Here is a 17,182-nt window from a genome sequence, read left to right on the forward strand (position 1 = left end):
TCCTCTCCCTGCCCCAGGACCACAGCTCAGCTCTCCTTGTACTGACATCCCTGCAGCCACCCTCTGCACCCCGCCGGTTCCCTTCTCCCAGCGTGTTCCAGTGCTGCCGTGTTCATCCCAGAGGTGGGAAGGGGATAGAGTGAGGGGGGTTCACCCTTTTCCACCCCAAAACAAAGGGGGTTCACCCTTCCCCCCCCCCCCAAAGTGGAGAGCGCAGCCCTGTGCCTGGGGGAGAAGCCTGCAGCGAGCCCCTACAAGAGATAAAAACTGGGTTTAGTGGCCATAGCCCAAGCGAGGGCTCCTTGGGAGAGGGGATTCAGCGGGCAGGCAGCTCCCTCTCGTGGGGAAAAAAAAAAGGAAAAAAAAAAAAAAAAGGCGATGCTTTGGGCTGTGCAGCCGGGATGTGGTCCCAGATGTGCGGCACAGCTGGAATCCGGAGCAAACCCAGCCTCGGGCTGTCCCCGAAGGGGTTTGATAACTTGAATTCCTCCCTGAGAAGAATTAGGATGGATCTCCCCATTTGTCCAGAAATGGAGACAAGTGCTCAACAAGGCTATTTCTTCACCTCTCCTAATAATGATTTGTTATTATTTGGGGCAGAGATTGGATGCTTTCCAGCTGTTTCATTTCCACAGATACTTGGGTTTCAATCTCTCCTGTCTCTGTAATGGCATCCAATCTGCTATTTATTGGATGAATATTTATGAGGGCTCTGATGAAGAGGCAGATTCGGAGCACGTTTACGACTCATTGGAAACAACCAGAGTCTGGCCCCTAATTAATATGCAGCCTTCTTAATTCCTTGATTAAATTCTAACTTGCAAATAAAACATTTGCAATTCACTTCCAAATTATTTTTTTTTTTAATAAAAGACAGTCCCCTTAAAGTTAGCTGATTGCACATTAAGTGACAAGGCAGGGGTTGGCAAAGGGCACAGAGAAGGTAATTTAAATGGAGAATGTGTATAGGATGCTTCTGAAGAGTCTGGGGACAGGAGGACTAGATAAGGATCCATATGGTAAAACACTCTGCTACACAGCAAGGTGCGTATGGGGAGGGAAGAGTACACGGTCCTGGGTCTGCCTGGGCGTGGATCTGGTCCTTGCCAGGATTAGCCCCCTCCTGCTGAAGTGTGCCCAAATGGGGCTGAGCCCCATTTTTGGCTGCGTTTTGCCGGCGGTCCCCAGGCCGGTGGCAGTGATGCTCTGTGCCGCAGGAGGGACCCAGCCAGCTTTTCCCACCACCGCTCCCTGGGATTTGTTACCCTGCCAAGCCGAACAAGCTTTGCTAATAAACAAAAATTGATTTTTATTTATCTTACAAAGCGAAGCCCCATTGCTCCCGCCGCACAGCTTTAATCCTTTCTGCTGTCGATGGCAATAATGAGAAAGACACCTGCGGATCCTGTTAGAGCCACAGGCCTCCTTTTTAACTATTAAAAGATCGATACCCTTTGCAGTGCTGCTAATAGTTTTCTGGCCCACTTGATTGCGAGGGGACTTGGGTTGACTTGGCCTTAGTTGAAGGTGCCCGATGCAGTTCTGGCAAATTTGCTCAGTCTCCGACACGGAGGGCTCAGGAGTGGCAAATTCCTCTGCAGGTTTGCAGTGGTGCAAGAGGGGAAAAAAGAAAGAACTTTTGCTTAAGAAACTTATTGAGAGGCTGAAATTGTCCCCAAGGATGGGAATGAGCAATTGAGACAGCCAATAAGGGGCCTGAAACAACAGAAGAACTAACTTCAGCTCTCAAACAATAAGCCCCCACCAGCGTAGTCCTCATTTGATTCAAAGAAATCAACACATCATTTCAGTTCATTAACAATCCATCTCATTTTTATTGTCCATTTTTTAAAAAGTTGGTGGTTTTCTATTCATAGTTATAAAATAATCCTATTTTACAAAGATTTACAGCTCTGTGAGTGCCCAGCAATGAACAAGGCTGGATCTGGCAAGTCTCTTAAATAATCAAACCACAATTTTATTGTTTGTTTTTTTTTTTTTAAAAAAAAAAAAAAAAAAGGGACAAAAAGGAAATTGGCAATGAGCCAATTCAGCACCAAGCAGGACATAACAGAGTGAGAGGGTTTGTATAAAAGACAATTTATTTCTTTGGGAAGGGGCACAGGGAGCAGAGGGGGCAGGTAACGAACCCCAGTAACGAGGACAGGACTTGGGGCGACCTCTCTCTATTCTTCACCATCCCCCAAGCTGTGGGAGAGGGGCGATACCTACACCAAATTAAATTCCCAAGGCTGCGTTTCCCCTCCGGCGGCTGCTCCAAGCCCAGCGCCCTCCCGCAGCTGGGACGGGCAGAGGTCGCTCCCTACGGATTTGCAGTTTTCTGGTCTCTTTGCTACCAGCCCTGGCCCGGGTTTGCCGGCCAGGTCCGCCGCGGTGCCGGTGCCTTCTCAGTAGATGGGTCCCTTGACGGCTCCCGGCTCCGTCAAGCGTGCGGCGGCGTACGCCGATGCTCCCAGGCAGGCGGCCGGTTCGCAAAATCCCGGCAGCCCAGCGGGACCGGGCAAACCCGGCCGGCCAGCCTCTCCCGGGGAGCCCGGTAAGCCCCGTTCTCCAGCCTTGCCGTCGAGCGCGTGGCCGGGGATGCCGGGGAGACCTGTAATGGGAGCGTGCGTGCTGCGTTTGCGGGTGCTGAGCAGGGGTTGGGGTGTGGGAAACGCTGCTGGTGAGGATGGGGATGCGTTGGCAGAGCAGCCCGGCAAGTGAGCGATACCGAGGGGCCAGGAAAGCGGCTGGCAGAGCCGCGGGCAGCGAGGCGGCTACAGGTCGGAGATTTGCGGGATGAACCCGTGAGGCTTTGCAGGGATGAACCAGAAGGTCCCGAGCTCGTCATCGCACCGGCAAGGGGCACGGGGGCTGCTGCTGCCCAGTGGGGACCCACCGCTGCCTGCCCTGGTTGTGCTGGGGGGGAAAGGGGCTTACCTGGGATCCCCGGGGGACCCGGCATGCCCGGGTGGCCACGTCCAGCTTCTCCCCGCTCACCCTTCTCGCCTCGCTTCCCTGCAAGGAAAGAACCAGGGAAGGAAGGACTCGCCGGAGCCGCAGCGGGAAACGCGGAGCCTGCTCAGGGACCGAGCTGGGGGGACAAGCGCGGCAGGAGGAGGCAGGGTCAGCCCCCGGGAGGATTTTTGCCCGGCACGGTGCGGCTATGGCCACCCACCACCTACCTTTAGGTCCTACGTTGCCAATCTGCCCAGCAGCACCCAGGATGCCGGGGACGCCTCGAGGTCCCATGGGTCCATGAGGACCTTGCTCACCGGGTGGCCCCGGGGGACCAGGGGGTCCGGGGGGTCCCATGGCACCCACTCCGCCCAGGGCAGCTCTCCTGGCACTGACCGCCACCTCCGACAGCTGCTCTGTAGGGCAGAGAGAGGCCGGTGTGGGATGGGATGCGGTGGCGGCCGGCCGGCCGGCGGTGCCCTGCTCGGCCCCTCACCTTGCAGCATCTTCAGGACCACGTCGACGATGTGCTGGTCCCCAGCATCCCGGCCCTGCCAGCGGGGAGAAGAGGGACACACCGTAAAGGGAGATCGTCCCTTCTGTCCCCATCTGCATCCACAGAGCCGGTCCCATCCTGACCCCCCAGTCCAGAGCACCTCCCTGCACCCCGTGCCACCTTCCCACCCTTCTTTGTTTTCCATTTGGTCCCAGTACAAGCGCTCCAGCCTCCGTTCACGCCGTGCCCGGCCACACTGCAACCTCCTCACGGTGTTAACTTTCTGCAGCGGCATTTTGCAAGCATAAAACAAGGCTTATATGGAAAAATTCTGTCCCCCGGGCAGGCTGCAAAGGCACACATTGGAGCTAAGCCTGCTACTGGTGCTATATACGGTGACACATACAGAATTCCTCTTTTCTAGAAAGGTGGGATCCCAGCTCAGCCCTCCTGGAGAGCTCATGGGGAGCACCGGCAGCCCCCAAGCCGAACAGCAGCCATTTCCCAGACGAATTGGTAAGAAAACATCGGAGGCAATTCACCTGCAGAGCTGAACAAGCTGGCGGCGGCGGCAGCAGCCCCCAGGTCACCACCTACGCGGTGCAGGAGGTGAGATGGGGATGTGGGGTGCTGGGGGTACTCACCGCTACGCCCCGCTGGCCGGGCATCCCTGGCACGCCGCGCTCCCCGACGAGTCCTCGTGGGCCGGGGGGTCCCGGGTATCCTCGTGGGCCGGGTGAGCCTGCGTCCCCCGAGGGGCCGGGGAAGCCGAGCTCGCCCTGGATGCCTTGCTGCAGCGGGGATGGAGAGCGGCATCAGGAGCGGGGGAGCTCAGCCCTGTCCTGAGGGCAGGGGCTGCACCCTGAGACCCCCGAAGACTTCCAGTACCAACTGCTGCGGCCAGGGGCTGAACCCCGAACGGGGTCTGAACACCATCACTGAAGCCCATGTCCAGTGAAAATACTTTCTCAGTCCACCACCGTGCAGCATGCACCAGCTCCGAGCGTCGCTGCCTTCGTCAGGAGGATCGCCTCGGGCTGAGGGTCCCGCAGAACCACCCGGCACGAAGGTGCAGGGCGTCCCTCGCTCCCAAGCCCCCATTCACTTACCTGTCCCTTCGGCCCCGGCTCTCCTGATTCACCCTGGGAACAGAGGACACAAGAAATGCAATGGGGAGACGGCACGAATTTGGAGCTGCAGCTGGGGGAAGGCACACGTACCCCCTCCCCAGGGACCCACGTCCACCCCAAGAACCGTCGGCAGGGACCCACCTTCTCTCCCTTCAGCCCTGCGAGGCCGTGAACACCGGGGTCTCCCTAGATGAAAGGCAACAAGAAACGTGAACCTTCACCACCAGCACCCACCTCCTCCGCAGCCACGTTAACCCTCCTTTCCGCCCGCTGCGCTCGACCGGGATGCCAGGGATATTGGTGGAGAAAGCCCCTGGTGCCAGCGGGTGTCAGCCCCTCCCCAAAAGGTGGGTGTCAGCCCTGTCAAACACAGGTGTCAGCAATTCCCCACCGATCCCCCAGCACAGGCAGGAGGGTGATGTACTCACAGTACCGCCTTTGGGGCCAGTTTTCCCTGGGGAGCCCTGGAGAAAGGAGATGGGGGGGGGGGGGTCAGCCCAGCTCAGTGCTGCTTCCCTGAGCTGGACCCCAGAGCAGCCTGTCCCCGGCAGCCAGGAGCAGTCACCTTGTCTCCTTTGACTCCTGGCAAGCCTTGGGGTCCTGGGATCCCCGGTGGACCCTGCTCACCCTTTGGCCCCTGAAAAACAAGGTAAACCAGGAAAAATAGAAGAATGAGTGAGAAGAGGTGGTGGGAAGACCTCCCTCCCCCATCAGAGCATCCTCCGAAGGCAATGAGATGCGTGAGCAGCTCCCCATCCCCTCCAGCGGCACAGGCTGCCCCACAGCATCCCAACCTGCCCTAAATCTGGCCTCTGGTGGGAGGGACAGGGCAGAAAACGATGGAGAAGCCTCCCCTCCAGCCACATGGAGAGAAGGGGGCTCTGCCAGGGATGGGCCCCCATTCCCTAGGAAGCCAGAGGGACAAAGGTCACTTTTTGGCCATTTTTCCACCCTGGGAAAGCCTCCAAGAGGGGCTGGGCAGCCTCCTCGCTCTCGCTGGGCTGGGAGGAAATTCCTTTCCCGGCTGGGGCTGCAAACCCAGCGTGGCCCTGGGACCACTAATCCCCGCGCTATTCGCCCCATCGGCTAATCCCTCACCCCGACAGCCAGGCACAGCGGGACGGGACGCGTGATGGACCCCGGCCGCGATCAAAGCGAGAGGTCCGTACCCCGCTGCCCCTCTCCCTCCTCCCCAGCCGTACACCCAGGGCTGAGCATCCCCGAAGCCGTGCCAAGGCGAAACCCGTTTCCCAGCCCGGCTGTGGGCACAACTCACCGTTTTCCCCTGTTCGCCGGGGGGACCCACGAGGCCACGCTCGCCCCGGTCACCCTGCGGAGACCCGGGAAGAGAGGAGAGTCAGGGGCAGCTCCCAGCATGGCCGTAAATCCAACGGTGCCCCAAACTCACCTTCATCCCGGGGACGCCCTGCGGTCCCTGCTCACCCCGAGGTCCAGGCTCACCCTAAGAGGGGAAAAAAAAAAAAAACCCAAACAAAACCAAAAAAACAGACCAGCTGCCTCTCTTGCATTTGTACGCCATCATCTGCCTTTCGAGGGATGTGTGACCCTGTCCTCGTCCCCTGCAGCCACGCGAAGGGCTGCCACCGCACCGGGTGGCCAAGGAGGTGCTGGATGCAGGGCTGGAGATGTGGCCCCAGGGGGTTCCCTGCGAGGAAGCTGCTGCAGGGGCAGAGGGAAGAGGAGGGCTGGTGGGGGGGCATAAAATGCCCAACTTTGATTTCTGTTTGACAGCAAACAGGGAAAAAAAGAGCAAGAGAGAGCAAGCGAGCAACCCCCAGGCTGTGCCCAGGAGAAACATGGTGAAGTCTTGGTACTTACGATCTGCCCCGGGGCACCGGTGACACCGGTCTGGCCCCGAGCACCCACTTCACCCTGCAAACGGGAGACAGAGACGGTTCAGGGACAGCGAGGACAAGGGAAGGAGATGGCTGCGGGCTCAGGGATGGAGCGTGGAGGCTGCTGCAGCACCGGGTAAGGTGAGCGGGGCCGCAGGGTGGATGCTCAGAGGGGGTTCCTCCATCCTCGGCTGTCCCAGACCCACCTTGTCTCCTGGACCACCTTTGCTTCCCGGCTGGCCCGGCAAGCCCTGTGGAAACAAAGGCAGGATCAAACCCTGTGCATAGGGCTGGAGGCAGCATCCCTGCTCGGGGATGGGGATGCCATCCCACGGGTAACGGGGTACCTGCCCGGGCAGGGGACTCCCACGGTCCCGTACTCACGGCTTGTCCTCGGTGTCCCGGCGTTCCTGGGCGGCCAGCCTGTCCCACGCTGCCCTGCGAGGGACAGAGAGGACATTACGCATGGCAGAGAAAGGTGCAGAAATGAGGTGTCCACAGGTGGGACGAGGGACTCCTGGCCGAAGGGGGACGCTGCCCTTGACCCCGTGAGGACAGCCACACTCCACAGGTCAGGAGATGCCACGTCAAGGGCCAGGACCTTATGGCACTTGCCATCCCCGTTACTTCCAGCAAGCACTGGTACGAGGAACAGCGTGTGTCCGTTCCCCATCGCCAACACAAGCAACACCCGGCAGCCCCTGCCCGCAGCAGCTCACCTTCACGCCTGGGATACCCGGGGTGCCGTCTTTGCCATCGATGCCCGGGAGACCCTGCAAAAGGGGGAAGAGTCGCTCTGACACCTCCGAGAGGTGAGGCAAAAGGCTCGTGGTGGGGGCAAAAAAAAGGCTGGGAAGGGAAAGGAAAGCTCCAGCCCTGCACTGAGCCAGGGTGCAAGGGTGCAGGATGGTCCTGAGCAGGACAGAGAGGAACAGGGAGATCTTCTCCTTGCAAGGGGCTCAGCCCTAGATGTGGGCACGGCTGCCACCGGCTGTACTTACATTCTCGCCCTTGGGGCCGATGTCTCCTTGGGGGCCTCGGATGCCACGGCCACCCTAGAGCAGGAGAGAGCACGTGTTGTTTCAGCCGCCCTCTTGGTGCAGGGGATGGAGCTGGGAGACGGAGGAGATGCCCATCGAGGCACCCCGGGCAGAGCCCCTGTCTGTGCCAGGGAGCGGGGCCAGGCTGGGGAAAAGGGGGCATTGGCATTGCATGGGGCACGGGGTCCCTGATGGGGCAGGTTACCTACCAGTTCTCCCTTCTCACCAGGGTCCCCGGGTGGTCCCTTGGGGCCTTCCCTGCCCTGGAAGGGAGAAAGATGGGGGCTGAGCAGTGCAGTGCGGGGTCACCCGCCTGCCCTGCAGCCCCCCAGCGATGAGGGAGGGCACTCACCGGCTGCCCGGCCGCTCCGATGGTCCCGACCATCCCCTTGTAACCAGCGGGACCCTGCAAAGAGAGCATGGGAGGGAGTCAATTCCTCCCATCCCAACCTCAGCCCCCGGCCAGGTCCGACCCCACTAGCAAAACGCAGCGTCCAGCTCCCCGAGATGGCCAAACAGCCACGTAAGGGATGCTCCTGGGAACTGGGAAGCATCGCCATGGAAGCTGGTCCCCCTGACCCCGGAGCAGCTCCTGCATCCCACCGGCGCTTACCGTCTCGCCCTTGGGTCCTGCCATCCCGGGGTAACCCCTCAGGCCCTGCGGACCCTGCGGGGAAGGAAACAACACCCGGCTTAGTTGGAAACAGCCCCCAGGAGCAGCCCAGGGGGAAGCTGCAATTAAAGCAAAAGCCGGTAGTGGAAATGAGACAGTTTTGCCAAATGCGAGGTATTTCAGTCCCGCCGCTCGCCCCTAATTCTGCAGCCCCCCACCGGGTGCCTTTCCAGCTGTCAGTTCAATAACAGCAACGGGCCCAAACTGGTGCTGCTTGCCCTGCCAAAGCTCTTGGCTTCAAAGCCATTTTGCCCTTTCCCAGAGCGAAGGGCTCAGCCCGTTAATTGCTTTTCATCTTCAAAGTGCTCAGCAAGCTCAAACAGCTTAAATCCCCCCGCTTTAGTCCCCGCAGTGAGCTGGATCCCGCACCCCCCATTCAGGTGGGGTAAGGGGGACTCAGTGTACAGGAGTAATTTGTCCCCGGCCGGTGAATTATCCACATTAACGTGTGCTAACGACCAAGGTGCCTGAGCCAGGGCTGACCACAGAGGTCTCCATCGGGGTGCAGCTTTGCCACCCTCCTGGCACCAGTTCCGTGGCTGGGAAGAGGGAGATGGATGGGACGACGGCTTCGCTCCGGTGCCCGCGGTGCGTCCCCGGGAGCAGGGACACCCTGGTGTCACGTCCCCAGTGGCTGGGGCCAAGCGCAAACCAGCCGTCCCCAGCCCCTGGGGTACCCGGGGGGGGGGCAGAGCAGCAAAGAGAAATCAATATATTACCGGAGGGCCTGGGACACCTTGTTCTCCAGAGACGCCAACATCACCCTTGGGTCCCTGGGGAGGGATGGAGAGGAGCGAGGTGAGTGTTGGGGTGGAGCGGGGGGGTACAAACTGCCCTGGGGACCTGACACCCCCTCACCTGGGACCCGGCAGGGGATGGGGTCAGACCCCACTCCAGGGAGCCACCATGGGAAGACCACCCTGTCCGCCCTCCGTTTCCCAGCCCCAGATCTCCCTCCTCCCTCTCCCACCTCCTTCCTTCCTTCCCCCTTTCTCTCCCCAGAGCCCCCTGCCCTCCGGTCCAGCCCCAGCTCCCCCAGAGTCAGGCATTCCTGGATCCTGGTGGGAAGCTGCCGGAGAGGTCGCTCACCTGCCTGCCCTGCCTGCCGGGCTCCCCGAGGGCACCGGGACGGCCTCTGTGTCCCTAAGGGCGAAGAGGACGACCGTGAGCATCCCTGGGCAGAGCAGCAGGGTCGAGGCAGCATCCTCACAGCTGCATCACCCGGAGAGACCCTGCCCGGCCCCCACCCACTCTGGGGGTGCCCACTGGTGATGTGGTGAGGTTCAGCATCCCACTGGTGACATGGCGGGGCTCAGCATCCCACTGGTGACACGGCGGGGCTCAGCATCCCGCAGGCGCGAGGGCGTGCGGCGGGGATGCTCACTGGGTTTAACCCTCCAGGTTTTATAGCGTAGGGAGCCGGGCAGCGGCACGGCTGGGGCTTCGGCATGGGGTCTTGCCCCCCAGGAAGGAGCTGGGGAGCCACGGGGGGCATCTCCCATAGCACCTTTGCCCCCAGGGTGCTCTGTGCATGCGTGTCCTCGTGCTCCCCGGGCAGCAGAGCAGTTCTCCAGCTCCTTGTGCCTCCAGACCAGGGAATGTTCCTCCGCTCAGGCGGAGCATGCTGGAGGTGACGGTCCTCGTTCAATCCCGGGCAGCTCCCTTACCTTCAGTCCCTGCAGTCCTTGGGGGCCCTTGGGACCTGGCGGGCAGCTGGTCGGGCACTGGTGGGGAAGAAGAAGCACAGGTTGAGTTGGGAAAGGACCCAAAGGCTGCCGAGAAGCTGTGCCGGGAAGGACGGGCTCCCGCACCACGTGGCGAAGCCAGGCTGTGCGGTGACGCAGGGGACCCACCGCTCGCAGCATGGTTTTGGCTGGGGACCCTGCTTCTCCCCACTCTGATGACCCCCAGTTACCAAATTACACTGGTGGGTGTATTTCAGGCCAGGGCAGCACCCGCTTTTCCAGCGGCCGTGACCCTGCAAAGGTCTGCTGAAGGGATAAGGTAATGGCAGCTCTCACCAAGAAATCGGCGCTGCCTTCCAGACCTTGGATGTGTCCTGGGGGACCCTGGAGGGAAGGAGACCATCAGCATCCACGGTTTAATATCAGCACTGGTTTACAGGAGGGGTGAATGTTACACCTGGGAGGGAGGGGAGCAAGGCACGGCCCGGGAGGTGTGTGCCAGTGCACGAGTCCCGGCTCCAAACCCTGGGCTGAGCCTGGGTGGAAGCGTCTCCCTCCTGCAGAAAATACTGGTGATGGGGGGGGATACTCACGGGTTTCCCTGGAGGGCCTGGGGGACCCCGTGGGCCGTCGGGTCCAGGGTCGCCCTAAGAAAGAAAAACCCAGGAAAGGAGATTGAGGGGTGGAGAGGTGGCAGGAACTGCTGGAGCCAGCGTGGAGAGGGTGACGAAGCATCGGAGACCCAGGCTGTCACAGTGGGAACTGGGACATCCCTTGGCTGGGAACTGGGAGGGGATGGATGGCACCAGGGGGCCTGGCTGCAGTCACAGACTTGGTCACTGCTCCATTCCCACTGCAGGACCCCAGTCTCCCATGTTACAGGCTTGTCCCTGTTTACCCTAGGAACCCCAAAGTGTAGAGAAGCAGATGCTGGGGTAAGGAGGGGAGGTTTTCCCACGCCCCCTCGCGACCCCTCACCTTGGGTCCCAGCACTCCGATCTCTCCAGGAAGCCCGACCTGGCCTGGAAGCCCCTTAAGGAGAAGTGAGACATTCACCGAGTGAGAAAGGTTGAGCCCCGAGACCCCCCCTTTGGGGGTGCTGAGATTTCAGCTCTTCCAGCGCAACCCCGAGCGGGGTCCCTGGCTGCCCGCCCCAGCCCCACAAGCGTGGCACTTACGGGTGGTCCTGGCAGCGAAGGACCCTGCAAGAAGAAAGACACAGTTGGTCCAAATTCTCCAACCCCCCCAAAAACCACCAGCATCCCTGCCCCGAGCAGAACGATGCCCACGCTCCCACCGAGGATGCGGCTGGGGGGGCTGGGGCTGGATCCCCGCTCCGCTCCCACCCTGCTCGTGGGTGCTCAGGGAGTGGGTGCTGGAGCCAGGAGTGGGTGCATCACCCCATGAGAGAGGCAGATACTCACGGGGAGCCCCGGCGGCCCTGGGAGTCCAGGCTGGCCCTGCCGGGATACAAGGGGAGAGTCAGGAGCTGAAACAGGAGGGTCTGGCCCTCCCAAACCCTGCTCCGCTGCTGTGTCAGCTGCAAAAATTCATCCCCCCCATGGACCCAGCCTCAGTGCCCCATCGTTGCCAAATACTCCATCACCCAATTCCTCCATCAGTGCATCCCCTCCATGGCAATGGGGCTGGTCCCAGTCTGGCCAGTCCCCGCCGGCTCCAGGAGGGGAAGATGGGAGCCTGGAGCATCTGCCCCGGCGCAGCCCCTCACTCACTTTAAGTCCTGGCCCACCAATGGGCCCCGGCTCCCCTTTCGCTCCCGTCAGGCCCTGCAAGAGGAGAGACGGCAGGAGGTTATTGCCAGCCCTTCTGCTCTCCAGCCAGCCGTTTTTGCTGGGGCTCTTTCCATCATGAGGGGTCGAGGGTTATTAGTAGGGAATTTGTGCTCGTCACTGCTGTGCACATCACGCAGCAAACCTGGAGATGCAGCTGCTACCCAGACCCAAGCCCCGATGGCACAGAGAGCCTCGCAGCGATGCTCCACGGCCCCGTGAGCTACCCTGCTCCGAGACCCCACGCCAGGGCTCAACTGGGACCCTCGCACCACTGGGGACATCCAGAACGGCCATCCCAGCCCCGGCAGAGGCATGCGGGGAGCTCAGCCCGTCCATGATCCCGGTTTATATCAACTCCGAGTCACTCCCGGGCTCCCCTGTCCCCCACTCCAGCGCAGGTGCCGGGGTTTGGATCCCCGCAGGTGATGGCTTGAGCTTCACCCACGGGCTAATTCCTGCACGCTGCCGGGGACGGCGCGGGTGGAGAGCCCCTCGCTCAGCCCGGCTCTGCTCAGCATCCATATTCAAAGGAGCCGAACTCCTTTGCAGGCAGATTAGCCTGGATGAATAATGCATGCTTATAATGACAGTTATTATTCTATTCATTTATTATTGAAGGATAACTAAAGCCTCAAAGATTTATGAAGTGCTGTCCAGAGACACAGGAGGACCCTGAAGTTTGGGTTTCCTTCTGATGAGCGAGTAAATGGCTGATGCTCGCCGGCGCTTATCCGTGCAGCGCTGGACTGGGGATGGGGGGCAGGCACCCAACCCAAACTTTCCTGGGCACCCATCACGCACCCTTATGTACCCTGGCCGGGGTAGCATGGGGCCGGGAGCCGGCCCATCATCGCTGCATCAAGGCAGGGCAAGGAGGCAGCTCCATCCCCTTTCTGCCCACCACCTCTGCCCCTGGCTGTGCTTCTGTTGGGAGGGGGACAGTCACCAATGCCACCTACGTGGGTGCCACGGGGGTGGCTCTGGGGGGGAGAGCACGGGATTGCTCCAGATTTATCGCGGAGGAAACGAGAGCTGAACCAGGGCTCAGGACAGCAGCTGCAGTAAAGGACAAGGAAAAGCCTTTTCATGTTCAGGGGTGTCAGTGCCGTGCTGTGGTTTTCCTGGCACAGCTCCTGCCGGCGTGGGATGGAGGGGGACACGTTTTCGGAGCCCGGGCAGTGGGAGGGGGTGGCAGCAGCCCTGCCTGTGGTTCAAAAGGTGCTTTCAGGTCCCGCACGAAGGGATTTTTGGCACTTTCTTATGCGCGACAGAAAAGGAGCTCCTGGTAAGAGGAGTTTGCTGAGACCCTGCTGTGGCCAGGGACGCTGCGGGGGGGACAGGGGGTCGGTACTCACGTCGATGCCCGGCTTCCCTGGGGGCCCGTCTGGACCAGGGGCTCCAGGCTCACCCTTGGCACCCTTTAAAAGAGAAAAGGCATAGGGGCAGACTGAAAAGAGCTCCTCCAGAAGGGACAAGACCTTCGGCGAGCTGCGAGGAGGCGTGGGTACTCACCGGGGACCCGGGGGCTCCGGCAGAGCCTTTGTCACCCTGGGGAAAGGAAAGAAGGTTGTAAAAAGGGGGTCTGTCACCCCATGGAGCCAGGCCTGGCAGCACAGGGGGGCTCAGCACCCATGTCTCCCATCCACCTCCCCAAGCCGGAGCAAGATGCTGGATTCCCCAGCACGGCAGCCAGGTCGGGATGGGGCCAGCGTTGAGAAAAGAGGGCTGTGCTGGGGTTGTGGGAGGGCTGCGGCTGTTCTGGGTATAAATAGCACTAAAATAACACCCTGGGGCAAGTCTGGGAGAAAGGGTGCTTTCTGCTGGCTTACAGATCTCCCCTCTGTTCAGGCTCTCTCCCCACAGCCCCGGGGAGGGTTTGGAGCCACAGCCGCCTGTCACAGCCCTCGGCCACGTCGTCGCTCTGCAGGAACCCGACCTGGGTGTCCTGCTCCCCGCTGGCCCCCCCCAGCACCCCCTCCTCACTGGGCATCTCTGGGCTGATCCTGGTACCCAACCCCTCTGAGCATCCTCTGCTGCCCGGACAGGGGTACCCGAGCACCCCGCACCCAAACCTCCGGACAGGGGTACCCGAGCACCCCGCACCCAAACCTCCCTGCCGCTGTGCTCCCCAAAAAGCATTTCAGGCCCCCAAGGTGGTCAGGAGGACACGGGCTGCTGTCCCGGGGAGGTGGATGGAGATGCGGTGAGGGAGCTGTGCTCCATCATACCATCATTGCTGCCCAGGGCCACCGGCAAAGCTGGGAATGCTTTCATCTGCCCCAGCCCGGAGCGGGGCAATGCGGGAACCGCACGGCATTGGCACCCCCAGCCCTCCGCCGAGCCTCTGCCCCAACACAATGTCCCTCTTTGTGCTGCAGGTCCCCTCCCTCCCTCCCTCCTTCCAGCCTGCACAGGTTCCCGGCCGGAGAGAGCCGTACTCACGTCAATGCCATCCACTCCCGGCACTCCTGGGGGACCAGGGGGACCTCGTGGGCCGGGTTCTCCCGGTGGCCCTCGCTAAGGGGAAAAAAGGTCGGGACCCACATCAGGAAGGAGCAGCCACAGCCCGAGCCAGACAGCTCGCCACCAGTGTGTGCTGGGGACCTGTCTCCGGAAAGCTGGGATGGAATGAGCACCCCAAGGCATCAGAGCTCTGCCCTTCCCCACGGGTCCTCCGCTGCCTGGCCTGTGCCCCCCCGGATGGAGAAATCTGGGAAATCTCCCCCCACACTGGCACAACCAGCTCCCCAGCCCCTGCCCAGTTTCTACCCCATCACTGCCCACTCTTGCCCCAACGGAGCGGGGGTCTCGATGGGGTGATGCGAAGACCCCTCTCGCCTCGGGGTGCGAGCCCAGCACCAGGATTTCTAAGAGGACTGGTAGGATTGAGGTGCCCGAAAGCCCCAGTACGAAACGGGGACCCCGAGCCCCTCTGTGAGAGCACTCCTGCCTGCACCGGGCTGGCTCGCTGCCCGCTGCCCGCAGCACCGCTCCGCAGCATCGCACAAAAGCACCATTCAGCCGGCGGCAGGGGAGCTCCCCGAGCAGCCTGGCCCCAGCTTTGAGGTTTGCACAGGATTCTGCAGGAACAACTTTGTAAAGAAATCTCTGTTAACCTAACGGAGTGTTTGGGGGGAAGAGACTCCGGTCCTGGAGACCGAACCCCTGGTGTTCCTGGAAATGAAAACCAGAAGGGCTGGCTGGGGCTGCACGCCTGCGACTCCTCCGTCCTTCCAGGCTTATTTATTTTAAAGTGAAATATATAAGGATGAGAGGTGTTGCTGGTTTGTTCACAGAACTAGGAGAGCCCCGGCTTCACCTTGGAAGCAAATCTCGTGGTCGGGGTGGGAGCGAGCACCCGTCCCTGGGAGCATCCGTGAATGGAACCTTTGTCCTCCCCGAATCATTTCCAAATGGTGCCTTGTTCCAAGAGCTCCTACATCCCCCTTGCTCCGACCGGAGCCCGCTCCCCTGGCCAGACCCTGCCACCACAAGCCCATGGGCATCCCGTGGGGGTCTGTTTTAGGGAGGCAGCTGCCCCCCCAGCTCTCTGCAGCAAGGCTGGCTGTGCCGGCAGGCAGCTCAGGAGACACATGGGAAGAGTTTTCCAAATTTTTTTCTAAAAATCTGATTTTTTGCAGTTGCAAGGCAGGGAGAATTTGTCTCTTTTTGGGCGGGATCCCAGGAGGAACACCGCCTGCCCCTCTCGCAGCGCTCACCCCGAGGAGCAGAGGGACACCTTCCCTTCCTTCACTTCTTTCCAACACATTTTCTCCTGTCCCTGGGTGAGTCCGGAGAGCCCGTCGGGATCCCCGGCCCCCAGCAACTCTGCCACCGGTGTGTCCCCCCCCGCTGCCCCTCGGGAAGCCCCTGCAGAGCCCCAGGACAGCCCTGGGAGGGTCAGAGCCCCCCAGAGCCCTGCTCAGCCCCCCTCAGCCCGGCTCTGCAGCGGGTCCCAGCAAAGCAGAAGCAAATAAGCATTCTCCCAGGTGATGGGAGACAGACGATCTGGTGGGGAGGGAAATGGCGGAGAGTCCCCCATTGCTGCCCGAGGGGAAAATAAAACTAAATTTGTTAGCTAACAAGTCCCAAACTTCAAGGCGTGCAGCCCAGCCCTGTCCCTGTCCCGCGGGGCGAGAGGCAGCTTTCGCTACGGCGAGGTCCCCGGTGGGTCAGGGCTGTGGGTCCCAGCTGGGGGCTGCTCCCACCCCCCCCCCCAATGGGGCAATCCTGGGAAAAACAAGGCAAAAGTGCTGGGAAAAGAAGCAGAAACTCCCAGGGGTGCTCAGCACTGAGCGAGCGTCTGTGAAAGGGGGGGGAGATGGAGACCATCCCCTCTCCGTCCCCCATCCCAGCCCAGCGCAGAGGGGGGGGGGACGACCAAGCAGAGACTTACAATTTGGGCCAGGCAGAGGCAAGCGGCTTGGAGCAAGAACCAGAGCTGGAGAAGAGGGGAGCAGCCGGCCATGGCGAGGGCGGCCGGCACCGAGCGGCAGTGGCCTCGTCTCGCCGCGCTCAGGTATGGCAGCAGCCCCGACTGCACAGCCGGACACCAGAGGAGGAGGGGGCTCATTAATATGGAGCAGTGGGACGAAGGCAGGCGGGCAGCCCCGGCCCCCCGCCCCCCCCCCCAGGTGAGCCCGTGGCTATTTTGGGCTGCACGGCGGGACGGTGCCGGAGGATTTGGCACGATGGCAGTGGAGGATTTGGCACGATGGCGGTGGAGGATTTGGCACGATGGCGGTGGAGGATTTTTGGGAGAGGAGGGGGACGAGCTGGGGGGCTGCTGTCGGAGCTGCATGGCGAGACCCCGGCCAGCGTGGGCACCCCCAGGAGTGTCAGCGTGTCCCCATCACGATGCCCATGCCGGTGCCACAGGGCATCGTGCTGCCCCGGGGCTGCCGTTGCCCCCCCACCCTGTGATGGGTCAGCACTGGGAGCCGGTTCCTGCCACCCTGGGGAGGGTCCTGGGGGATTTCTGACGTGTCTGACCCAATTTCTGCCCTGTGAGCCCCCTGTGCAGCCCCAGGCAGGGCGGCCACCCCACTGCAGGTCCTGGGGCACCCCCACGAAATGCGCCCATGGCCCCAGTGCGGCACTGGGAGGGGAAGGGGGGCTGTGCCAGGGGGTGACCCGGCTGATCCCCGCAGCCCTGGCAGGGCACGAGGCCTCTGTCCGTGGGGGCACGGATGCCCCACTCATCACCCCCCCCCGTGCCCAGCTCCCTGTGCCCAGCTCCCCCCACCCGTCTCCTGCCTTCGCTGGCAGCCGCCCCCCGAAACTCGCCGCCCCCCCAGCCCTGGAGCGGTGCAGCGCTCCCAGGGAACGTGGGGATGATTCATCTTGGCGATTTCTTCCTCCTCCTCACGGAGGGCTCGAAGGCTCCGTGACGAGCCGCTGCAGACTGATTCATCAGTATTGGGGGGGGGCTCAGTGTCCCCCCCACCCCCCCAGAGCGGGCAGGCTGCTCCCTGCACCCCCAGTGCAGGTCAGGGATGGCAGAGCAGTGGTTTGCAGTGGGCACGGGGCCATCCCAGCACATGGACCAGTC

At 61.6% G+C, this 17,182-nt stretch overlaps 1 protein-coding gene across 1 annotated transcript; it reads right to left on the reverse strand.

Annotated features, from left to right (window-relative positions):
- Window positions 1-1,845: 1,845 nt before the first annotated feature.
- On the reverse strand, window positions 1,846-16,204 carry COL9A2 (collagen type IX alpha 2 chain). The gene is made up of 32 exons (XM_075047282.1): window positions 16,028-16,204; window positions 14,074-14,148; window positions 13,144-13,179; window positions 12,987-13,049; window positions 11,572-11,625; window positions 11,263-11,298; window positions 11,017-11,040; window positions 10,817-10,870; window positions 10,432-10,485; window positions 10,175-10,222; window positions 9,821-9,877; window positions 9,243-9,296; window positions 8,873-8,926; window positions 8,094-8,147; window positions 7,833-7,886; window positions 7,690-7,743; window positions 7,442-7,495; window positions 7,160-7,213; window positions 6,825-6,878; window positions 6,647-6,691; window positions 6,424-6,477; window positions 5,993-6,046; window positions 5,861-5,914; window positions 5,150-5,221; window positions 5,013-5,048; window positions 4,726-4,770; window positions 4,564-4,596; window positions 4,099-4,245; window positions 3,455-3,509; window positions 3,186-3,374; window positions 2,941-3,018; window positions 1,846-2,614 (listed from the first exon to the last, which is right to left on the reverse strand). The coding sequence occupies exons 1-32, from the start codon at window positions 16,202-16,204 to the stop codon at window positions 2,409-2,411; spliced, it is 2,178 nt and encodes a 725-aa protein (XP_074903383.1). The 3' UTR covers window positions 1,846-2,408.
- Between the last annotated feature and the right edge of the window lie 978 nt (window positions 16,205-17,182).

The sequence above is a fragment of the Buteo buteo genome, chromosome 16 (genome assembly GCF_964188355.1).
Source record: "Buteo buteo chromosome 16, bButBut1.hap1.1, whole genome shotgun sequence".
In the NCBI taxonomy this organism is placed as follows: Eukaryota; Metazoa; Chordata; class Aves; order Accipitriformes; family Accipitridae; genus Buteo; species Buteo buteo.